This window comes from Triticum urartu, chromosome 3 (genome assembly GCF_003073215.2).
Source record: "Triticum urartu cultivar G1812 chromosome 3, Tu2.1, whole genome shotgun sequence".
Lineage (NCBI taxonomy): Eukaryota > Viridiplantae > Streptophyta > Magnoliopsida > Poales > Poaceae > Triticum > Triticum urartu.
The window spans coordinates 708,684,723-708,710,981 of NC_053024.1; the positions used below are offsets into that span (position 1 = coordinate 708,684,723).

At 45.9% G+C, this 26,259-nt stretch overlaps 1 protein-coding gene and 1 long non-coding RNA gene across 2 annotated transcripts; both read left to right on the forward strand.

The window, feature by feature from the left end:
* The first annotated feature begins 873 nt into the window (after positions 1-873).
* Positions 874-2,676, forward strand: LOC125549323. The gene is made up of 3 exons (XR_007301313.1): positions 874-1,023; positions 2,154-2,225; positions 2,399-2,676. It is a non-coding gene; the product is annotated as an uncharacterized LOC125549323 (long non-coding RNA).
* Positions 2,677-24,801: 22,125 nt separating this feature from the next.
* Positions 24,802-25,932, forward strand: LOC125547253. Its single transcript, XM_048711204.1, has one exon. It carries the CDS (start codon positions 24,802-24,804, stop codon positions 25,930-25,932), a length of 1,131 nt encoding a protein of 376 aa, XP_048567161.1.
* The last annotated feature ends 327 nt before the right edge of the window (positions 25,933-26,259 follow it).

The window sequence follows — 26,259 nt, forward strand, 5'->3', positions numbered from 1 at the left end:
ATAGGAAGCAAAGGGCACTGGTGCTGGATGGATGCCAGCAGCTATTCTGGCAATGGTAAATTGCACTTGATTTATAGATGTTTTCATTTTCATATGCCACGGTCTAAGTGGAAATATAAATACTTTTCGATGAAGCTAGGGATGCCATTAAGTAGCTTTAGCTTTACCTATCTTTGGGTGGGAACATTACACTCTTCAACAACGAAAGAGAGGGCGAGAGGTGATCCTTCTGCTCTTTACTTGTGAATCTCTATTTCTTACTAGCTCGGGGAACTTGCACCCAACAAATTAATGGATGATCTTGCAAACCTCATCAAGTATATTAGTAGTTAAACTATGAATTTGAAAACAAAAAAATTGTACATTTGTTCGTGTTAAATTTAGATGTGTTCTTGGGCAATAATTGATGGTAGATAATACATGATGGGGGATGGCCTTCATTGCTACAATTACTTTTCCTATCCCTCCTTAGTTTCTTGGATGTATATTAGTTTTTGTGCCCCTTTACTTTTAGGGGAAGTTTTCTTACTGCCACAGCTTGGTTGTTCTAACATGACAAAATGTTGGATTTATTATCTTGCTAAATACTGGATACTAGCTCATTTTACTTCAGCTCATAAGGAAAGGGATCTGTATGCAAAGCGTGTCATGGGACGGTATGCTGGAATAAACGCATATAGCCAGTTCATGTTTACCCTTTTCTTTACACATATGATTGGGACTAGCAAATTCACATATACAAATATGTTTCTAGAGCAAGGATGAGAAGCACTCCATACACAACCACAATTGATGGGATGACGGGACTTTAGGTCAAACCACACAGGTTTCGCTTGTTGATATTTCTGGCATATACTTGATGAAATATACATAAATATGTGTTCTTTCGTGTAGGTTTGCACCAGAATCAAGCATCAGTTCAATGGGAACTGGAATGATGAAAACACTTGTCGTGCCTCAGAGTGTGGCGCCGAAGAGAAGGACGAGCAGTCAGTGGTGTCTTCGTCTTCGCCGATTGTGCTGGTGTGTTATTCCTTTCCCTGCTCCGCCGCCTGGGATACTCCACCACCATGACCTAGCCAAACAGGTCGGCCCAGCACGGCACAACACGACCTGTGCTAATCGTGCCTGGCCCGGCACGGCCCGCCGTGGCACGTTTAATAGTCGGGCCATGCCGTGCCGGCCCCCGGGCGCTGCTCCTTGGCCCAGGCACGACCTGATTAGTAAACGGGCCGGCCCGATGGCCCGTTTAGCACGCTGGGTTGTGTATTTTCAGCCTGTTGGGCTGGTTTTTAGGCCTATTGGGCTATATTTTAGGTATACATATGTAAAAAATTCTGAAAATTATATAAAAGAATTAAACGGGTCGTGTCGTGCCGGCACGCAGCCCGTTTAGCTCCTTGGCCCAGGCACGACCTGATTAGTAAACGGGCCGGCCCGATGGCCCGTTTAGCACGCTGGGTTGTGTATTTTCAGCCTGTTGGGCTGGTTTTTAGGCCTATTGGGCTATATTTTAGGTATACATATGTAAAAAATTCTGAAAATTATATAAAAGAATTAAACGGGTCGTGTCGTGCCGGCACGCAGCCCGTTTAGCCCGTGCCGTGCCTGGCCCATGGCGGGCCGTGCCGGCGTGCTCGCTCGCTGGCCTGTTTGTCCCGGCGCGTTTGGCCAGCTATATCCACCACCATGGGATTCGACTATGGCCTTGCCTTGGATGGGTTGAGGATTATCAGTACATCTGGATTTTGCCATCCTTCTTGGTTGTGATTTTCATTCGTTTTTCCTCCTCGGTTTAGCTTCTCTTCTATGCATGGTGTATATGCGCCCTTCGGAGGATTGTGTTAATGCATCAAATAGGATGTGTGCACGTATTTTATCATGGATCTTTGATCCACAGTCTAACAATCTTTTGTTCTGATGGCTGCAATTATGTGACACAGAAGGTGCTTCTTGCTTGTTTGTTCAAATGACTAAAAGAAAATACCCCCTTCTTTTTATAGTACACATTCCCTTGACATACATTCCAAAAAATTTAAGCACCCACATTTTAATTTATTTTGGCAAGGCCAGGGCTGGGGGAATCCCCACATTATATATCTGCTTACATTTCATTTTAACACTTTTGAGCAAGTTGTTCTTTATTTTGCCAGTGCGTAGATGCGGAAGACCGGCAACCGACGGCAATATGTTCATGTGGCTTCAAGCATAGGTTATTCATGGAGGTACATAGTTTGAAGTCCCTTTTGTATTATTCTTAGGAGAATGGAGTAAATAATATGTGATGCCTTGTTCTGTCAATACCACTGTAAAGTTTCGGTGTTTAATTTTCTTGGTGATCTCTCATAGGTTTATATATATGTTCTCGGTTTCTAGAATTGTTCTGTATTATCTACAGATATGCCACAATTGCCACCTGAGGCCATTATGAATTGTGGTGGGATGGCACAAACAAGAAGAGATGGTATCAGGTGACTTAGTGATAGTTTTGCTTTGGGAGTATTAAGAAGAGTGACACGTATTGTGGTTAAAGTCCGCAAAGATATGTTAGCTTTTATTTTGAATTGATGGTTGTGCTCTGGCATCCACCTTGTAACACTGTATAGACCTTCTGGTTTGCTCTGTTTGCTATGCTATGCTATATGCCTGAACATTTTAATGATGTATTTCTGTTAAGTGGAGTACCTTTTTTTTTGACACATGCTGCTCATTTGGGCTGCATATGCATGTTAAAAAGTACATCAGCAAGATTTGTGCGCCCATAGCGCAAGGGGAGCTCCCTCATTGTGCCCACGTGGATTTTTTACTGTGACGATAGGAAGAGAAAAAATGGGTGAAAACGCGCCGATCCTCTGCTTGTTAACGTGCCTCGTTGGAGAACCCACGCCGCCTATTCCTCCGCCAAATCCACCGCACTAGGGCTAGCCTGCCCGTGCCGGCGACGCGCATCTGCCTCGCGTCACGCCGCCATGGACACCGCCCCTGCCGCCGGCGAGGCGACCCCGCTGAGGTACCCAAGAATCTCTAGATAGATGCGGGCGCCGTCGCCGACTCCGGCCTCGGCCGCGTCTGTGGCAGCGGCAAGGACCTACACCGTGGGTCTCGGTCTTACTGCTCATCCTTCGGGAGGCTGCGTGCGGAGGGAAGGCAGACCCCATGGAAGCGGCAGCACCCGCGCCCCCAAGAAGCCCCGCAGCTCCGCCTCCGGCGCTGCTGACGACAGGCCTCCTGTGATTTCCTACTAGTACTACCACCGTCGCCACAAGAAGTCCTGGCTCGAGGAGCCACGGCCATCCTTGACGACGCCGCGGCAGCTGGAGAAGGGGGGAGGAGGAGGAGGCGCTAGGCAGGGGCTCGTGGCGGAAGCGCCGCTCAAGCACGAGCTGCTCAGCCTGGGGTTAGCCCTGCTTGCATTGGGCGCGGATAGAGACGGGGAGGAGCTGCTGGGGTGACGGCAGCCGAGGCGCAGCTGGGGAGTGTAGAAGGAGAGCACTTCGGCGCCCCGGAGGTGATGGCGCCGCAGTAGCCAGCTGGAGGTGGCCTCTCCATCTGAGAAAAGATGGGTAGAGTAAGTTGGATTTGTGATTGCTTCGCAATGAAACTCTCCTCACGGCTTCAGCAACAAGGAACGGCCAACTAGAATACTTGTTCTCTGTGTAATTTTGACGCTGGCTTTGTCGCAAGTTGGAAATTCAGGGTGCCGATCCGCAGGCGTTTGTCGGTTTAGTGTGCAAGGTAAGTTCTTGACGATGTCTGTTCTGAGCATGTGTTTGTTTCATCACTATAACGAATGCAGCAAAACTGGGGCCTGAATTTTGATGGTGAATGCAGGTTTTCTGGCCCCAAGATGGTGATTGCTACAAGGGTTCCATCACAGCCTACATGGAACTAACCAAGAATTATGTATGCTTTCTATATCCCTGGTTCTTATTTTTCTTATTCATGAAATATTGTTGTGGCTGAGTGGATTATCCTCAGTTGAATTTGATAATCTTTTCTGCAATTTCCTTACTAAAAGGCTTGTGATGTACTCCCTCCGTTTTAAAATAGATGACTTAACTTTGTACTAACTTTAGAGTACCACTCTGTTTTCCATGTAATGTCTGCACTATAAAGAGTGCCATGTGAAATGTCGTGTAGTTGATATCTAAAGCTAAACGAACTACAGGTGAAGTATGAAGACCTTACCCTAGCTAATGAAAGGATAAAATTTTCCATTTCATCTGAGGAAATGAAGTGCCTTAACCTGAAATTTGGAACATCTAACCTGGATAAGAAGGGATACGATGAACTACTTGCACTTGCTGTCAGCTTTCATGACTACCAAGGTCTTGATCCATATGATCTAGTGTGGGGTAAAATAACAGGTACTCCTATGTCTTTTCCTTATGAGTGCCAATGCTTCTAGCTGTTAACTGTGATTAGATGCCAATGGTCCTTTCTGTTTATTCTTTCTGTCATCACAGGTTTTATTTTATTGTTTGTAGTCATTGTCCAGTTTACTTTGAACTTTTACCGTGTGGTAAGAGTTAGTATTGTAACTATTAGGTAGCTCAATAATCTGTTGATAAGAAAATAAGTTGGTATATACGATGGAGAAGTACCGAATCTCTTAAAGCATAAAGCCATAAAAATCAGCATGCACTGAGGCCTAGGCACAAAGTAAACATGTTGTAATTTCAAAAGGTTAATTTAGTTTTGGTAGGGGTGCATAGGTATAAACAACAAACCATCTTTTCCAAAAAAAAACATGGACCATTCTGCATCCAGTATATTGACATATTAGTTGCTCTCTTGTTTCTGAACATTTTTGAACCAGCTAAGAAGTACTCAAAATCTTAAAGCATAAAGTCATGAACATCCTAGGCACAGAATAATCATGCAGTGAAGATACTTTATTACAAACCATGTATGATATGACACAAACACCAAATCCTTGAAGCAGCCGTCCCATGTAGAGAAGTGATGAGTCCTATGGATTAAACATCGATTAGCAAGCATGAAGCTCGTATCGCCGTGAGAAGAAAAAGGGCAGAAAATAAGCTTGGAAAACATGTGGGTGCATTATGCCATACATTCGCGAAGGAGATGGCGAGCCAACCGTTGATGTTCTGAATCGCCACCATCGTTAACGACTGAAAATTCAATAGGCATTTCCATTACTCTGTTATTAGAGTATAAAAGAATAAAACTTTAGTGTAGTCAAGAATTAATTTGTTGCAACTTGCAAGCATATGACATGAACAAAATACTGCACTTTTTTCAGAAAAATTCTTCACCTACACATTTTCTGCAACACCAATTTCTCTTCTCTGATTATCATATCAAATGCCCACACACAACTACTTAAATAACTCATGAGATTCGAGACTAATACAAGGTCAACTCCAAATTTTCATTCGGAGGGAGGGAAGGGTCAAGATTTTCTCACCCCTTTCCGGCCAATGTGCTCGGCCATCTGGCCGCTGGCTATGGCCCCGACCATGGTGCCGATGTGGACAGCGAGTCGAACGTCAAGAAGTGCATCACGTGCAGGCACGAAGTTACTCAACATCTCTAGTCCAAGAAGAAGTGGAAACAGAGCAAGCTTAGATGCTTCAGGCACAACCTTCTCATAGTTTTCAATTTTTTACTTATGTTTTCAATTTTTTTATCAATTATTTGCAGTTCCATCTGCTTCTCATAGTTTCTGCAATCTTCAAATTCAACTTGTGTTAGAGGCTTCAGTTCTTACAACATATGATACTCGCTTGATCATTATGTATATGATGCACTGAATGCACTATGCTCTTGCCCATTCACTACTAGGGAAAACGTTATACACAGAACTTTAGCAGTACGCTTGTTAAAAGAGCAAGCTACTGCTAGATAGCAGTAGCGCATGCAAAATAAGCGCGCTGCAGATGGACATATATCAGTAGCGCGTCTCACCAAAACTCGCTACTACTAAAATTCCAATCACTTAGCCGATGGGCTATATATAGTAGTAGCGATCTTCCAAAAACCGCGCTACCGCTAATAAAATTATAGCAGCGCGTTTATGTGTAAATCGCTACTGCTAACAAAAAGAAAATGAAATGAAAAACGAATAGAGAAGTAAATGAAAATGAAAGAAATAGAAAAAGGAGAAAGGAAAAATATAAAATGTAAAGAAAAATAAATGAAAAAGGGGAAAATGATGAAGACGTAGCAGTAGCGCGCTATCTGAAAAGCACTATAGCTAACTTAGCTATAGCGCGTTTTCTCTAACGCGCTACCGTTACTTTTGACTTAAGCAAAAACGGTTTCCCCCCGGCCACCAATTCTCCCCCAAATCGATCCCTCGCTTCGCCGCCGTCTCCCCCACTTCGCTGTCGCCCCCACTTCGCCGCCTCTCCTGCGGCGTCGACGCCGCGCTCATCCTCAACGGCCGCCGCCCGAGGCCGCCCAGCCTCACCGCCGCCGCCTCTCGGGCCGCCCTCGACCTCACCTTCGCTTCCCTCGACCCCCGCCCGTCACCGCCCCCGAGCCTGCCAAGACTGCCGCGTCCCGATCTGAGCCGCCCACCCCGCCCCTACCTCCGTCGCCAAGCACCTCCCCGTCACCTGTCTCTCCCCTCTCTGTAAGCCCCCCAACCCATCCTTTTTAGTTAATAGATGTTAATGTTAAGTAGTAGATAATGTTGATGTTTTTTAGTTAGGGTAATAATAGACGATGTTAAGTAGTAGATAATGTAGATGTTAATTAGTTCAGTAGGGTTTAGTTTTTGAATTGAGTTTGTTTGACTAGATGTTAATTAGGGCAGTAGGGTTTAGTTTAGAGTAAAGATTAGTTCCATAGTTAACTAAATATAATCTATATTTGGTTTTTGAATTGAGTTTGAGAGAGCATGTATGATTTGTGTAGATTTTCTTGAAGTGTCAAACGCTATAGGACATGCAAATTTGAAGTGGTCAGGATATATGCAAATTCCTCAATTGTGTTTGCCCATGTTTCGATTGTGTCCAAGTGGCCTTTTGTTGTTTCCAGGGAATGAAGCTGAGTGGCCTATGTTTTGCCGGAATGTTGATTCATTTCCGTTCTCGCAAATTTCAGGTTCTCGTTTGTCCACTTTTTAGCAAAGGTCATGCCGAAATTTTCCGTGAATTTCGGCATGACTTGTGCTACAAACTAGGACATATCGAGTGCCCGGGATTTGCCGCACCAGGAAGGAGTCAACGTTCCTACAAAAATAGGCCTTTTGTATGTCATTATTCATTTTATTAGGTCTAGAATTAATTTACTAGATTTAATCATAGGAAATATGGCTAGCAACGATGAAGGACAGGGTTCTGGTGATTGCGACGACATCTACTAGGCGGTAGACGAATTTTTTAGCCTTGCCGACGATCAACCGTGGCATCGGGGACTGAGACCGGCACGCAGACCGGTGCTGAGACTGAGACCGGCGCTGAGACTCAGACCGGCATCGAGACCAGTGCTGAGACTGAGATCGGCGCTGCCTCGGGGAGCGGAGCCGGTGTAGAACCGAAAGCAAAGAGGCAACGGCTTCCTAACAAACTCAAGACTACTAGACTGGTGGTCACGGAGGTGGACGACGGCAATTTTGAGCCAAAGGCGCCCGAGGAAGCGCGTTGATGCTACGGCAATCAAATAGGCTGCATCGTACGGATAACCGCCACCATCAATGATGAGAAACTACCAAAGATAGAAAATATGAGGAGCTCCCTTCTAAAGAAGTTCACCAGATATTCTTGTTCCCGGGCCGGAATGAGAAGGATTATGAAGATCCAGATGAGGACCCGGCAATGAAGAAGATAAACAAACACGCCATGACCAAGTTTAGCAACGCGTTGGCCACCTGGAAAAATTGAGTGAAAGCAAAGATCATCGACAAGAAGGAACCCTACTCCGAGATTGTAAAGGATAATCCGACAATCACGAAAGAGCAGATTCAAATATACAAGGACACTTGCGAGGCCGAAGCTGCCAAAAAAGTCTCAGTACATGAAGGGGCTTCAAGAGAGAAACATTGGGAGCCACCACCTCGAAAGCCGTGGTTACGGCGGAAAGAGGTCCAAATGGGCCAAGGAGGACGCGGAAGCCGCGAGTCTTGGCATCCCAGGCCCCTTGGAGGATTTCACCATCCCGCGGGAATGTGACGTCCTTAGGGCCCGGCACCGTTGGGACCCAGTGAAGAAGGTTTACGAGACAACACCGGTCATTACAGAGTTCATGAGATTGCTGATAATTTTAGTTTCTGATCAATTCGACTGCACATGTTAGTCATATTTGTAAACGATCCTTGTGCCTTTTGCAGAGAGAACAGCACCGGATTGCGGCCGAAAGCGACTCGCCGTTTGAGGCATTGGCGAGGCCCAAGTGGGACACTCCATTCAACCAGACGTTGAACATATTGAAACGACAACCGATGGATACTCGACCGTGAACGGTGTCGGAGACGGCGCCACGTGGAAGAAGTACTACCGTGAGACCATGGAGGAGAGAAAGGAAAGACGGAGGTTAACCGAAGAAAACATCGACAAGAAGGTTGAGATTGCGGTTGAGAAGAAATCATCTCAGACAGTCGCAACAGCGGTAGCTGCCGCAAAACAGGTGGTTGCATATTTGTCTACTTCCTTGGTGACGCGTTATCACTTGGACAAGGCAAAATCCAGAAAAATGCAGAGGACTTTCCCCTTGCGACTTCTTGGGAGCAGCTCGACTAGCGTTGCATCAGCCCTCCCGCACCTCCCGCACCTGCTCCCGCACCCTCCCACCCGGCTCGACTGCTCCCGCACCGGACGTGCTCAGTGGTGCTTCGTCTTTGGCTGACTCGATGCCCTCACGGTATCTGTCACACCGGCCCCCTTCAATATAAATGTATAATCTCCCATTTTCGTTGCCTTTCGAATGTCTCACGTCGTAGACTTTTCTTTGCAGGCCGACGAAACCCCGTGCACCATATTGTACACCATCGGCGACCAAAGGTGGACGTGGGGAAGGCGACGATAATGAAGCCGAAGGAACCATTGTTCCATAGCTGGCCGATCCCCCCAAACGTCTTCAAGGTTTTCGTGGCCAGTGTCAAACCGGGCCATGAGAATTTGCCTCCTCCAATACTAATCGGGGATGACGACGAGACACCGCGGCGGCTTGGTGATTGTTGCAATGGGTGGGTCCTGTTGTGGCCAAAGAGTCTGCTTCGTCTGGAGGCGGCCAGGAGCACACCCACGAGCACGCAGCCTCGGCAAGGTATGAACATCAACACCCCACCTACCCAATTAGCGTCGGGTGTCGGGTTGGGTGATAGCGGACGGGGTAAGGAGGAGGCTCCATTAGTCGCTGATGACGTCGCCATGGATGAGGATGAGGACGACGATGGCACTGAATAGTATGTCTATACTGGCGCCTCCTCAGGGTTTGAGCGTCATGAGTCGGTGCCTGAATTGCCGTCTCAACGTATTATGGACGACCTTCCTGTTGGGGCGTAGTAATTTCAAAAAAATTCCTACGCACACGCAAGATCATGTGATGCATAGCAACGAGAGGGGAGAGTGTGATCTACGTACCCTTGTAGATCGACAACGGAAGTGTTTGGTTGAATGTAGTCGTACGTCTCCATGGCCCGACCGATCAAGCATCGAAACTACGGCACCTCCGAGTTCTAGCACACGTTCAGCTCGATGACGATCCCGGACTCCGATCCAGCAAAGTGTCGGGGAAGAGTTCCGTCAGCATGACAGCGTGGTGACGATCTTGATGTACTACTGTCGCAGGGCTTCGCCTAACACCGCTACAATATTATCGAGGACTATGGTGGCAGGGGGCGCCGCACACGGCTAAGGAATATGATCACGTGGATCAACTTGTGTTCCTCAGGGGTGCCCCTGCCTCGTATATAAAGGCTCAAGGGGGGGTGCGGCCGGCCTAGGAGAGGCGCGCCAGGAGGAGTCCTACTCTCCTCCGGGAGTAGGATTCGCCCCCCCCCCCAATCCTAGTTGGATACGATTCGCGAGGGGGCAAAAGAGAGAAGGGGGGCCGGACCCCCTCTCCTTGTCCTATTCGGACAAGGGAGGGGAGGGGCGCGCGGCCCATCTTAGGCTGCCTCTTCTCTTTTCCACTAAGGCCCACTAGGCCCATATAGCTCCCGGGGGGGTTCCAGTAACCTCCCGGTACTCCGGTAAAATCCCGATTTCACCCGGAACACTTTCGATATCCAAACATAGGCTTCCAATATATCAATCTTTATGTCTCGACCATTTCGAGACTCCTCGTCATGTCCGTGATCACATCCGGGACTCCGAACAACTTCGGTACATCAAAATGCATAAACTCATAATATAACTGTCATCGTAACCTTAAGCGTGCAGACCCTACGGGTTCGAGAACAATGTAGACATGACCGAGACACGTCTCCGGTCAATAACCAATAGTGGGATCTGGATGCCCATATTGGCTCCTACATATTCTACGAAGATCTTTATCGGTCAGACCGCATAGCAACATACGTTGTTCCCTTTGTCATCGGTATGTTACTTGCCCAAGATTCGATCGTCGGTATCCAATACCTAGTTCAATCTCGTTACCGGCAAGTCTCTTTACTTGTTCTGTAATACATCATCTCACAACTAACTCATTAGTTGCAATGCTTGCAAGGCTTATGTGATGTGCATTACCGAGAGGGCCCAGAGATACCTCTCCGACAATCGGAGTGACAAATCCTAATCTCGAAATACGCCAACCCAACATCTACCTTTGGAGACACCTGTAATGCTCCTTTATAATCACCCAGTTACATTGTGACGTTTGGTAGCACCCAAAGTGTTCCTCCAGCAAACGGGAGTTGCATAATCTCATAGTCATAGGAACATGTATAAGTCATGAAGAAAGCAATAGCAACATACTAAACGATCGGGTGCTAAGCTAATGGAATGGGTCATGTCAATCAGATCATTCACCTAATGATGTGATCCCGTTAATCAAATAACAACTCTTTGTCCAATGGTTAGGAAACATAACCATCTTTGATTAACGAGCTAGTCAAGTAGAGGCATACTAGTGACACTCTGTTTGTCTATGTATTCACACATGTATTATGTTTCCGGTTAATACAATTCTAGCATGAATAATAAACATTTATCATGATATAAGGAAATAAATAATAACTTTATTATTGCCTCTAGGGCATATTTCCTTCAGTCTCCCACTTGCACTAGAGTCAATAATCTAGATTACACAGTAATGATTCTAACACGCATGGAGCCTTGGTGCTGATCATGTTTTGCTCGTGGAAGAGGCTTAGTCAACGGATCTGCAACATTCAGATCCGTATGTATATTGCAAATCTCTATGTCTCCCACCTGGACTAGATCCCGGATGGAATTGAAGCGTCTCTTGATGTGCTCTGTTCTCTTGTGAAATCTGGATTCCTTTGCCAAGGCAATTGCACCAGTATTGTCACAAAAGATTTTCATTGGACCCGATGCACTAGGTATGACACCTAGATCGGATATGAACTCCTTCATCCAGACTCCTTCGTTCGCTGCTTCCGAAGTAGCTATGTACTCCGCTTCACATGTAGATCCTGCTACGACGCTTTGTTTAGAACTGCACCAACTGACAGCTCCACCGTTTAATGTAAAAACGTATCCGGTTTGCGATTTAGAATCGTCCGGATCAATGTCAAAGCTCGCATAAACGTAACCTTTTACGATGAGCTCTTTGTCACCTCCATATACGAGAAACATATCCTTAGTCCTTTTCAGGTATTTCAGGATGTTCTTGACCGCTGTCCAGTGATCCACTCCTGGATTACTTTGGTACCTCCCTGCTAAACTTATAGCAAGGGACACATCAGGTCTGGTACACAGCATTGCATACATGATAGAGCCTATGGCTGAAGCATAGGGAACATCTTTCATTTTCTCTCTATCTTCTGCAGTGGTCGGGCATTGAGTCTGACTCAACTTCACACCTTGTAACACAGGCAAGAACCCTTTCTTTTCTTGATCCATTTTGAACTTCTTCAAAATCTTGTCAAGGTATGTGCTTTGTGAAAGTCCAATTAAGCATCTTGATCTATCTCTATAGATCTTTATGCCTAATATGTAAGCAGCTTCACCGAGGTCTTTCATTGAAAAACTCTTATTCAAGTATCCCTTTATGCTATCCAGAAATTCTATATCATTTCCAATTAGTAATATGTCATCCACATATAATATCAGAAATGCTACAGAGCTCCCACTCACTTTCTTGTAAATACAGGCTTCTCCGAAAGTCTGTATAAAACCAAATGCTTTGATCACACTATCAAAACGTTTATTCCAACTCCGAGAGGCTTGCACCAGTCCATAGATGGATCGCTGGAGCTTGCACACTTTGTTAGCTTCCTTTGGATCGACAAAACCTTCTTGTTGCATCATATACAACTCTTCTTCCAGAAATCCATTCAGGAATGCAGTTTTGACATCCATTTGCCAAATTTCATAATCATAAAATGCGGCAATTGCTAACATCATTCGGACAGACTTAAGCATCGCTACGGGTGAGAAGGTCTCATCGTAGTCAACCCCTTGAACTTGTCGAAAACCTTTTGCGACAAGTCGAGCTTTGTAGACAGTAACATTACCGTCAGCGTCAGTCTTCTTCTTGAAGATCCATTTATTCTCAATCGCTTGCCGATCATCGGGCAAGTCAACCAAATTCCATACTTTGTTCTCATACATGGATCCCATCTCAGATTTCATGGCTTCAAGCCATTTTGCGGAATCTGGGCTCACCATCGCTTCTTCATAGTTCGTAGGTTCATCATGATCTAGAAGCATGACTTCCAGAACAGGATTACCGTACCACTCTGGTGCGGATCTCACTCTGGTTGATCTACGAGGTTCAGTAGTTTCTTGATCTGAAGTTTCATGATCATTATCATTAGCTTCCTCACTAACTGGTGTAGGTGTCACTGAAACAGTTTTCTGTGATGTACTACTTTCCAGTAAGGGAGCAGGTATAGTTACCTCGTCAAGTTCTACTTTCCTCCCACTCACTTCTTTCGAGAGAAACTCCTTCTCTAGAAAGTATCCGAATTTAGCAACAAAAGTCTTGCCTTCGGATCTGTGATAGAAGGTGTATCCAATAGTTTCCTTTGGATATCCTATGAAGACACATTTCTCCGATTTGGGTTCGAGTTTATCAGGTTGAAGCTTTTTCACATAAGCATCGCAGCCCCAAACTTTCAGAAATGACAACTTTGGTTTCTTGCCAAACCACAGTTCATAAGGCGTCGTCTCAACGGATTTTGATGGTGCCATATTTAACGTGAATGCGGCCGTCTCTAGAGCGTATCCCCAAAACGATAGCGGTAAATCAGTAAGAGACATCATAGATCGCACCATATCTAGTAAAGTACGATTACGACGTTCGGACAAACCATTACTATGTGGTGTTCCGGGTGGCGTGAGTTGCGAAACTATTCCACAATTTTTCAAATGTACACCAAACTCGTAACTCAAATATTCTCCTCCACGATCAGATCGTAGAAATTTTATTTTCTTGTTACGATGATTTTCAACTTCACTCTGAAATTCTTTGAACTTTTCAAATGTTTCAGACTTGTGTTTCATTAAGTAGATATACCCATATCTGCTTAAGTCATCTGTGAAGGTGAGAAAATAACGATATCCACCACGAGCCTCAATATTCATCGGACCACATACATCTGTATGTACGATTTCCAACAAATCTGTTGCTCTCTCCATAGTACTGGAGAACGGTGTTTTAGTCATCTTGCCCATGAGGCACGGTTCGCAAGTACCAAGTGATTCATAATCAAGTGGTTCCAAAAGTCCATCAGTATGGAGTTTCTTCATGCGCTTTACACCGATATGACCTAAACGGCAGTGCCACAAATAAGTTGCACTATCATTATCAACTCTGCATCTTTTGGCTTCAACATTATGAATATGTGTATCACTACTATCAAGATTCAATAAGAATAGACCACTCTTCAAGGGTGCATGACCATAAAAGATATTACTCATATAAATAGAACAACCATTATTCTCTGATTTAAATGAATAACCGTCTCACATTAAACAAGATCCAGATATAATGTTCATGCTCAACGCTGGCACCAAATAACAATTATTTAGGTCTAATACTAATCCCGAAGGTAGATGTAGAGGTAGCGTGCCGACCACGATCACATCGACTTTGGAACCGTTTCCCACGCCCATCGTCACCTCGTCCTTAGCCAATCTTCCTTAATCTGTAGTCCCTGTTTCGAGTTGCAAATATTAGCAACAGAGCCAGTATCAAATACCCAGGTGCTACTGCGAGCATTAGTAAGGTACACATCAATAGCATGTATATCACATATACCTTTGTTCACCTTGCCATCCTTCTTATCCGTCAAATACTTGGGGCAGTTCCGCTTCCAGTGACCAGTCTTCTTGCAGTAGAAGCACTCAGTTTCAGGCTTAGGTCCAGACTTGGGTTTCTTCTCTTGAGCAGCAACTTGCTTGCTGTTCTTCTTGAAGTTCCCCTTCTTCTTCCCTTTGCCCTTTTTCTTGAAACTAGTGGTCTTATTGACCATCAACACTTGATGCTCCTTTTTGATTTCTACCTCCGCAGCTTTCAGCATTGCGAAGAGCTCGGGAATAGTCTTGTTCATCCCTTGCATATTATAGTTCATCACGAAGCTCTTGTAGCTTGGTGGCAGTGATTGGAGAATTCTGTCAATGACGCAATCATCTGGAAGATTAACTCCCATCTGAATCAAGTGATTATTATACCCAGACATTTTGAGTATATGCTCACTGACAGAACTGTTCTCCTCCATCTTGCAGCTATAGAACTTATTGGAGACTTCATATCTCTCAATCCGGGCATTTTCTTGAAATATTAACTTCAACTCCTGGAACATCTCATATGCTCCATGACGTTCAAAACGTCGTTGAAGTCCCGATTCTAAGCCGTAAAGCATGGCACACTGAACTATCGAGTAGTCATCAGCTTTGCGCTGCCAGACGTTCATAACATCTGGTGTTGCTCCAGCAGCAGGCCTGGCACCCAGCGGTGTTTCCAGGACGTAATTCTTCTGAGCAGCAATGAGGATAATCCTCAAGTTACGGACCCAGTCCGTGTAATTGCTACCATCATCTTTCAACTTTGCTTTCTCAAGGAACGCATTAAAATTCAACGGAACAACAGCACGAGCCATCTATCTACAATCAAACATAAACAAGCAAGATACTATCAGGTACTAAGTTCATGATAAGTTTAAGTTCAATTAATCAAATTACTTAAGAACTCCCACTTAGATAGACATCCCTCTAATCCTCTAAGTGATCACGTGATCCATATCAACTAAACCATGTCCGATCATCACGTGAGATGGAGTAGTTTCATTGGTGAACATCGCTATGTTGATCATATCTACTATATGATTCACGCTCGACCTTTCGGTCTCCGTGTTCCGAGGCCATATCTGTATATGCTTGGCTCGTCAAGTATAACCTGAGTATTCCGCGTGTGCAACTGTTTTGCACCCGTTGTATTTGAACGTAGAGCCTATCACACCCGATCATCACGTGGTGTCTCAGCACGAAGAACTTTCGCAACGGTGCATACTCAGGGAGAACACTTCTTGATAATTTAGTGAGAGATCATCTTATAATGCTACCGTGAATCAAAGCAAGATAAGATGCATAAAAGGATAAAAATCACATGCAATCAATATAAGTGATATGATATGGCCATCATTATCTTGTGCTTGTGATCTCCATCTCCGAAGCACCGTCATGATCACCATCGTCACCGGCGCGACACCTTGATCTCCATCTTAGCATCGTTGTCGTCTCGCCAATCTTATGCTTCCACGACTATCGCTACCGCTTAGTGATAAAGTAAAGCATTACAGCGCGATTGCATTGCATACAATAAAGCGACAACCATATGGCTCCTGCCAGTTGCCGATAACTCGGTTACAAAACATGATCGTCTCATACAATAAAATTCAGCATCATGCCTTGACCATATCACATCACAACATGCCCTGCAAAAACAAGTTAGACGTCCTCTACTTTGTTGTTGCAAGTTTTACGTGGCTGCTACGGGCTTAAGCAAGAACCAATCTCACCTACGCATCAAAACCACAACAATAGTTTGTCAAATCGACTCCGTTTTAACCTTCGCAAGGACCGGGCGTAGCCACACTCGGTTCAACTAAAGTTGGAGAGACAGTCGGCCGCAAGCCACCTATGTGCAAAGCACGTCGGGAGAACCGGTGTCGCGTAAGCATACGCGTAATGTTGGTCCAGGTCGTCTCGTCCAACAATACCGCCGAACCAAAGTATGACATGCTGGTAGGCAGTATGACTTATATCGCCCACAATTCATTTGTGTTCTACTCGTGCATATAACATCAAACCATAAAACCTAGGCTCGGATGCCACGGGAACGCAGTAATTTCAAAATTTTCCTACGCACACGCAAGATCATGATGATGCATAGCAACGAGAGGGGAGAGTGTTGTCTACGTACCCACGCAGACCGACTGCGGAAGCGTTGACGCAACGTAGAGGAAGTAGTCGTACGTCTTCCCAATCCGACCGATCCAAGCACCGTTACTCCGGCACCTCCGAGTTCTTAGCACACGTACAGCTCGATGACGATCCCCGGGCTCCGATCCAGCAAAGCGTCGGGGAGGAGTTCCGTCAGCACGACGGCGTGGTGACGATCTTGATGTTCTACCGTCGCAGGGCTTCGCCTAAGCACCGCTACAATATGATCGAGGTGGAATATGGTGGCAGGGGGCACCGCACACGGCTAAGGAACGATCTCAAGGATCAACTTGTGTGTCTAGAGGTGCCCCCCTGCCCCCGTATATAAAGGATCGAAGGGGGATGGGGCGGCCGGCCAGGAGGAGGGCGCAGGAGGAGTCCTACTCCTACCGGGAGTAGGACTCCCCCCCCCCCCCAATCCTAGTTGGAATAGGATTCCCCGAGGGGGATAGAGAGAGAGGGGGGCCGGCCACCTCTCCTTGTCCTAATAGGACTAGGGGAGGGGGGAGGCGCGCGGCCCACCTTGGGCTGCCCCTTTCTCCTTTCCACTAAAGTCCACTAAGGCCCATATAGCTCCCGGGGGGTTCCGGTAACCTCCCGGTACTCCGGTAAAATCCCGATTTCACCCGGAACACTTCCGATATCCAAACATAGGCTTCCAATATATCAATCTTTATGTCTCGACCATTTCGAGACTCCTCGTCATGTCCGTGATCACATCCGGGACTCCGAACTAACTTCGGTACATCAAAATGCATAAACTCATAATAACTTTCATCGTAACGTTAAGCGTGCGGACCCTACGGTTCGAGAACAATGCAGACATGACTGAGACACATCTCCGGTCAATAACCAATAGCGGGACACCTGGATGCTCATATTGGCTCCTACATATTTCTACGAAGATCTTTATCGGTCAGACCGCATAACAACATACGTTGTTCCCTTTGTCATCGGTATGTTACTTGCCCGAGATTCGATCGTCGGTATCCAATACCTAGTTCAATCTCGTTACCGGCAAGTCTCTTTACTCGTTCTGTAATACATCATCCCGCAACTAACTCATTAGTTGCAATGCTTGCAAGGCTTAAGTGATGTGCATTACCGAGAGGGCCCAGAGATACCTCTCCGACAATCGGAGTGACAAATCCTAATCTCGAAATACGCCAACCCAACATGTACCTTTGGAGACACCTGTAGAGCTCCTTTATAATCACCCAGTTACGTTGTGACGTTTGGTAGCACACAAAGTGTTCCTCCGACAAACGGGAGTTGCATAATCTCATAGTCATAGGAACATGTATAAGTCATGAAGAAAGCAATAGCAACATACTAAACGATCGGGTGCTAAGCTAATGGAATGGGTCATGTCAATCAGATCATTCAACTAATGATGTGACCGTTAATCAAATAACAACTCTTTGTCATGGTTAGGAAACATAACCATCTTTGATTAACGAGCTAGTCAAGTAGAGGCATACTAGTGACACTCTGTTTGTCTATGTATTCACACATGTATTATGTTTCCGGTTAATACAATTCTAGCATGAATAATAAACATTTATCACGATATAAGGAAATAAATAATAACTTTATTATTGCCTCTAGGGCATATTTCCTTCAGTCTGGGGCACGACGAACTTTGACAACGGTGCATACTCAGCGAGAACACTTTTATCTTCATAATTTAGTGAGAGATCATCTTATAATGCTACCGTCAATCAAAGCAAGATAAGATGCATAAAAGATAAACATCACATGCAATCAATATAAGTGATATGATATGGCCATCATCATCTTGTGCTTGTGATCTCCATCTCCGAAGCACCGTCATGATCACCATCGTCACCGGCGCGACACCTTGATCTCCATCGTAGCATCGTTGTCGTCTCGCCAATCTTATGCTTCCACGACTATCGCTACCGCTTAGTGATAAAGTAAAGCATTACAGCGCGATTGCATTGCATACAATAAAACGACAACCATATGGCTCCTGCCAGTTGCCGATAACTCGGTTACAAAACATGATCATCTCATACAATAAAATTTAGCATCATGTCTTGACCATATCACATCACAACATGCCCTGCAAAAACAAGTTAGACGTCCTCTACTTTGTTGTTGTAAGTTTTACGTGGCTGCTACGGGCTTAAGCAAGAACCAATCTTACCTACGCATCAAAACCACAACGATAGTTTGTCAAGTTGGTGCTGTTTTAACCTTCGCAAGGACCGGGCGTAGCCACACTCGATTCAACTAAAGTTGGAGAAACTGTCACCCGCAAGCCACCTATGTGCAAAGCTTGTCGGGAGAACCGGTCTCGCGTAAGCGTACGCGTAATGTCGGTCCGGGCTGCTTCATCCAACAATACCGCCGAACCAAAGTATGACATGCTGGTAAGCAGTATGACTTATATCGCCCACAACTCACTTGTGTTCTACTCGTGCATATAACATCAACACATAAAACCTAGGCTCGGATGCCACTGTTGAGGAACGTAGTAATTTAAAAAATTTCCTACGCACACGCAAGATCATGGTGATGCATAGCAACGAGAGGGGAGAGTGTGATCTACGTACCCTTGTAGATCGACAACGGAAGCGTTTGGTTGATGTAGTCGTACGTCTCCACGGCCCGACCGATCAAGCACCGAAACTACAGCACCTCCGAGTTCTAGCACACGTTCAGCTCGATGACGATCCCCGGACTCCGATCCAGCAAAGTGTCGGGGAAGAGTTCCGTCAGCATGACGGCGTGGTGACGATCTTGATGTACTACTGTCGCAGGGCTTTGCCTAAGCACCGCTACAATATTATCGAGGACTATGGTGGCAGGGGGCGCCGCACACGGCTAAGAATATGATCACGTGGATCAACTTGTGTTCCTCAGGGGTGCCCCTGCCTCCGTATATAAAGGCTCAAGGGGGGGTGCGGCCGGCCTAGGAGAGGCGCGCCAGGAGGAGTCCTACTCCCTTCGGGAGTAGGATCCCCCCCCCCAATCCTAGTTGGAATAGGATTCGCGGAGGGGGCAAAAGAGAAAGGGGGGCCGGCCCCTCTCCTTGTCCTATTCGGACCAAGGGAGGGGAGGGGCGCGCGGCCCATCTTAGGCTGCCTCTTCTCTTTTCTACTAGGGCCCACTAAGGCCCATATAGCTCCCCGGGGGGTTCCGGTAACCTCCCTGTACTCCGGTAAAATCCCGATTTCACCCGGAACACTTTCGATATCCAAACATAGGCTTCCAATATATCAATCTTTATGTCTCGACCATTTCGAGACTCCTCGTCATGTCCGTGATCACATCCGGGACTCCGAACAACCTTCGGTACATCAAAACGTATAAACTCATAATATAACTATCATCGAAACCTTAAGCGTGCGGACCCTACGGGTTCGAGAACAATGTAGACATGACCGAGACACGTCTCCGGTCAATAACCAATAGCGGGACCTGGATGCCCATATTGGCTCCTACATATTCTACGAAGATCTTTATCGGTCAGACCGCATAACAACATACGTTGTTCCCTTTGTCATCGGTATGTTACTTTCCCGAGATTCGATCGTCGGTATCCAATACCTAGTTCAATCTCATTACCGGCAAGTCTCTTTACTCGTTCCGTAATACATCATCTCGCAACTAACTCATTAGCTGCAATGCTTGCAAGGCTTAAGTGATGTGCATTATCGAGAGGGCCCAGAGATACCTCTCCGACGATCGGAGTGACAAATCCTTATCTCGAAATACGTCAACCCAACATGTACCTTTGGAGACACCTGTAGAGCACCTTTATAATCACCCAGTTACATTGTGACATTTGGTTGCACACAAAGTGTTCCTCTGGCACACGGGAGTTACATAATCTCATAGTCATAGGAACATGTATAAGTCATGAAGAAAGCAATAGCAACATACTAAACGATCGGGTGCTAAGCTAATGGAATGGGTCATGTCAATCAGATCATTCAACTAATGATGTGATCCCGTTAATCAAATGACAACTCTTTGTCCATGGTTAGGAAACATAACCATCTTTGATTAACGAGCTAGTCTAGTAGAGGCATACTAGTGAAACTCTGTTTGTCTATGTATTCACACATGTATTATGTTTCCGGTTAATACAACTCTAGCATGAATAGTAAACCTTTATCATGATATAAGGAAATAAATAATAACTTTATTATTGCCTCTAGGGCATATTTTTTTCACTTCCGGGGTAGTAAAGAAGTCTAGGAAGAGAGCGAGGAAAGGCAAAAAAGCTGATTCTATGATCCAGCCGCCTCAGCAGCCTCGGCTTCAGGACCGTATAGATATCCCCGATGCGGTTAAATGGCATATCCCCAGTCAACCAATCCTACCTGCAACAGCGCTACGGGTCAGATTCGCGATCTAAGGAGACTTCATGACGATGTGCTGCGGGTAGAGAAAGGCCTCTTCGCCTCGAAAGATCCAGGATACCCACTCTACGTGGTTAACGTTCCGCGGCAAATGTCGTATGTCGACAGCTTCCCCGCGGATAAGTTCTTCCTCCGATTTGATTACATATTCACATGTTTCACGTGAAGAAAGCTGGATTTTACGTTTGTCCGCCTTTATGCCTTGCACATGAACTACATCATCGGGGTTGAGCAGATATCTAATATCTGTGTCGCTGACCCGTACTACACGCACGAGGGCTTCTTGGGAGTCTGCGCAAAGCACCGTGAATACGCGAGGGATTACATCGTCAATTTCATGCTCGCTAATAAGGACGAGGCGATTCTCGTGCCTTATCATCCCGTGTAAGTCATCCGCGCTGCTATCGTTCCTTTGATTTCAATCATTCATTTGCACGGTGGAGGCTAATCAATTTGAGGTGTACTTATTTTGCGTAGCGGCAGGCGTGCCGTCCTCATCATCCTCTACCCCCGATTCTCCCACGCTCTTTACTTGGACTCGTCGAAGAACATTCACAAAAAGGATTACACCGACATCAAGGATGTTCTCGACAGTGCTATGTTTTACTACCAAGCAAGGGGTGGAGAGGTCAGGGACAAGAAGACAAGGGGCGGTAGGGCCGCCTTCGGCCATAAGACTGACTTCTGCAGCATCCAGCAACCGAACGATTCTCTTAATGATGGATTCTATGTCCTACAACACATGCTGGAGTACAGACGGGATCACCAGAACCTTCGCATGTCACCTAGATCCAGCGATGCCCATATTCTGCAATGGCCAAAGGACATAGGAGATATCGAGGATCATCGACTTCGAGCTGAGTTCTATAACATCCAGCGCGAACTTGCCCAAATCATCATGAAGGAGGTCGTCGGAAAAACAGGGATGTTCTACGGAGAAGGACAAATGTCGCGGGAAGACATCCGAACATGGATAGCCTCTCAGCGTCTCGACATGAAGCCTTTCACTAAGCTCAAGGACTATCTCCCTGACTTGGATGGATGGAACGACATGTTGGAGTGATTGTCGATATAGGACAATGTGTCCGTTTAGTCCATACTTTCTGTATGAAAAAACTTTGAGTTATGCATGGTGAAACTTTATTTGTGATGTAATTAAACTGTCCTCCTCCTCGACTAGCGAAAATCACTCTAGTTAGGGCATTTTGGGGTACGATGAACTTTGTTATTTATGCTTATGATATGTTGTTTCTATTTTTTGCCAAGTCTGTCTCTTTCTGTTGCTCAACTATATATGTTGCATATCATCGACTCATGTGACGATGCAGGTGCATAGATCATAGATGGCGAAGAAGTGCTACGCCAGGAGTATATATAAGACAAGTGGCCAGAGTGTCAGGCCCAGGTGTACCGGTTTCCGGTTTCCGAGCGACAGGCAGTAGTTAGTTTAGGTTCACGCTAACGCGAGAGAGGGATACGAACTCATGTACTCAAAGTGATAGCTCTTCTCACGTATATCATTGTTTAGATGGATGACGATGCATGTATTTGCAGGTAATCGAGACTTTTATTGCTATTTTCGAGATGATGACGAGAGACCACTTTGTGTTGGATGATGATTATGATGATGACATGATTTGATGAGACTAATTGTATGTATATGCTATGATACATTTGTATGTGTATGATATGCTAAAGATTATTGTATAAAGCCTATTCAAATACAAAACAAATACAAAACAAATATGCAGGGAAAAAACTAATAAAACTAGTAGTAGCGAGGAGGGAAAATATAGCAGTAGCGCCGCCTTACCAGCAGCGCTTCCCAGTAAACAGCGCTGCAGATAATATCAGCAGCGCCCTTTTCTAAAGAGCGCTACAGCTATTCATGTATAGCAGTAGCGTGGGACAACAGGCGCTACTGCTATACGTTAGCTGTAGCGCCTTATTAGTAGCGCCGGTCCCTGCGCTACTAATAGGCCCAAAACCCATGCTGCTGCTAGGCTTTTTCCTAGTAGTGATTGTTATTGTGTTTATTCCTATCAGTTAAGATAAATATATAACTCTCAAAGTTTTAACTATGGGTGTTGGAGGAGATAGATCAGGCAGAACTACAACCTGAGGTTGTGCAGGTTTACGGATACCTCTTGCCAAGGTTATATTATTTTAGGTTTTGGCGAAAAAAATATAATAGGTAAATAAAGATCAGTTCATCACTCAAATAATTATGAATACCAATGTAGTAAAGGTATGATGTACACTTTCAAATAACATTTTATAATTCTTTGGTAACATCACTGAAAACTATTGAATTGTGTTCTCTAATTTATTATAGTTAGCTTTGTTTCGGATTGGGTGTTAATAGAAAACATATCTGTGTATTGATGCATTCACATTTGAAGGGAAACGGCTGAAAATGAAAGGAGACATATTCGATAGTTTTTTCTCTCATTATTCACAATCTCAACTTAGGGAGTGTCTAAAAGAAATTATGGCATGATTTGTTTCCTTCATTCTTGATTTGTTCAATCTCATACCATATGCTCTGCCCTAGGTTCAAAATACAAAATCTGGAGCCTTGCTCTGAAGGTTCAAGGAGGTGGAAGCACCAACAATGCCCTCAACAGAGCTGCTCAATTGGATTTGAATCCAAGGATGACATCCAAGAAAAAGTACCCAACTTCCTTTATTGCATTAACCATACTAGAGTGGATGTATATGGTGTACTTGGGCAGGGATTCTCAAGGAATTCCAAGATGGTGGCTGCATTTTGCACTGAAATTATGAGGTGAGGCTCAAAAAAATACAGTGGTTACCTGCGGGCTGCGGCGGCGACGACGACGGAGACTAGCCCGGGATCTGGGATAGTGGATGCATTGAGCTCGAGGTGAAGATCAGTCACTCCATCCACGGTCACTATTTTGTTCCTTCTTTTTTTGGAGATGAGCCAAGATGCACGCGTCACTTGTTTCATCAATTGTGTAATGAACTTTAAATTTTGTTCCTGATGATCCCAAATCTGATTTTTCCTGACTCCCTGCTGCTTAATATGCCTATTATGTAATAACATTGCATAGTATAGAAAATAAAGTGGAAGGGGCGCCTTCCACCTGGCACCGCCCAGCTTCCTCTGAGGCGGCGCCACCAGGTGGCGCCCCAACCACTAGTAGAGTATCATTGGTGCACTCAGCTGACTCAGCACCCTTCATAATCATGAGAACTACTATAGTTACCTCTTCTCCGCAAACTTTATGAAAGAAAGTGCGCTGAAAATCCATCTAGACAAGGTGCCTTGATGGGGAACACTTGAAACATGGCCTGGTTGACCTCATCTTGACTATATGGTGCATTAAGACTACCATTCAATGCCGAAGAAACTTTACATGGGACAATGTTTAATACCTGCTCCATATTTTGAACACCGTCATACATATATAAATTGGAATATAAGGATGTGCTCATCTCTTCCAGTTCAGCAGTATCCTCCATCACTCTTCCATCAGGGAGTTGCAGCATCTTGATTTGGTTCTTCCGACGACGACGACTCGCCCTGAGGTGAAAAAAATATGTATTTTTTGTCGCCGTGTGGAAGCCATTCCAGTCTAGCCCGCTGCCTCCATAGTATTACATCGCAGTGAAACTTGTGGGAAAGCTAGTGGAATGAATATTCACGATCTTTTTTTTGTTTTGTTTTGAGAGAAAGCCCTTTGTGAAATTCAACGAACCAAGCCCAATACACAATAGGTCCAGCCCGGCCTGGACCATTAACGGCCTTCCTAATATAAGAATCTAAACCTAACAGCATTCGCACACACCACGTCGCCAACCCAGCGCCGCACCCGATCGGAGCAGAAGCGCGGCGAGGAATGGGAAAGTGGGGGAAGCGCCGGACGAGGACCTCGCCGCCGGCCGCCGCCCTCCCCTCCACCACCACCATCTCCGCAAACCCCGCCTCGTCCTCGCCGTACTTCCTACCGGACCTGATCCCGCTGGTCGCGAGCCGGCTGACGACCCTCGAGGACTTCTTCGCCCTCCGCGCCGCCTGCCGCGCCTACCGGGCTCGCCTCCCGCTGTCGTCGTCCAACCTCGCCTCCCAGGGCCCGCTCCTCCTCGTCCGCCACAAGGCCTCTGACTCGGAGGCTCTCTTCCACGTCCCCCTCCGCCGCATCCTCCGCTTCCGCCTCCCTTGCGCCCGCCGGAGCCCCATCCTCGCCTGTCTCCGCTGGCTCTTCCCTGCCCGCGTCGCCCCTGGGGACCCTGGCCCCACCTCCTTCCACTCCTTCGGCTGCCGCGTCGCCATCCAAGACGCCAGCCGCCTCGACCTCCGCATCCGCCACCTACTCACAGGCAAGCGAGCCGGAGCCCGCCACCCTGGCCCGCCAGAAGAGTGTGACGCAGTTATCTTTTCCGGCGACCTCATCATTGCATTCACGCCATGGCGGCCTGAGATCTACTACTGCCGCACCGGGGATGCTCACTGGCGAGCGGCTTGGTGCGATGTAGGCTACCAGCTTTACAGTCTGATCTCCGTGAAAGGCAAGCTCTATGCGCTGACTTACCCGAATTACGGCCTTGCTACCGTCGAGCTTGACAACAATTCGGTGGTGTTATCGTTTCTTGAGGATAAACTGAGTGCGGAGACAGTTCTGAATTGTTCGACTTTATGGCTCGCAGAGTGCCATGGTGAGCTATTGCTCATTGTCAGAACCTCGACGTACCATGTTTTCCGGTGGAAGTCCGGGGAGAGAAAGTGGGCGAGGACCGAAAGCCTTGGTGGTTGTAGCTTGTTCTTCAATATTCATGAGTTTGCAGGTTCCCTTGGTCCAGATCATCCGGGAGTTCGAAGGGACTGCTTATACTTTACTGGGTGGTCTGGGAACTGGAGCGAGTATTCTTTGGTTGATGGATCTTTGCATGAGAATGTTGTCGACTACCCTGGGCAAGCAGCAAGGAAGAATTATGTACCACTGGCATGGGTCCTTCCAAGCATTTGCTGATGTAGTAAAACGCATACTAGAACTGTCGAAGTTTTCAAGGTACATTTGCTCCCTAGCTAGTGACTAATTAATGGCTTAGTTTTGTGTATTCATTTTGTTAACCATAATATTCAAGTAACTCTTTAGCACTAAGTGTATATGAACTTGTATATGAATGGATATCCTGCTCAATGCCTTCTTAAAATTCTTCACTGTAATTTTGACAAGTCCTAGAAATTAGTCTTAGGGTAGGGTTTGCTTATTTCTCTATGACAATGCTTGATGACAACAGCAAATAGTGGAATGGATATTTAGTGAATTAACCATCATCACTTGGCAACAGAACCC

Coding starts and splice junctions, on each gene's coding strand:
- LOC125547253 (XM_048711204.1), top strand. CDS start 24,802: ATGGGAAAGTGGGGGAAGCGCCGGACGAGGACCTCGCCGCCGGCCGCC.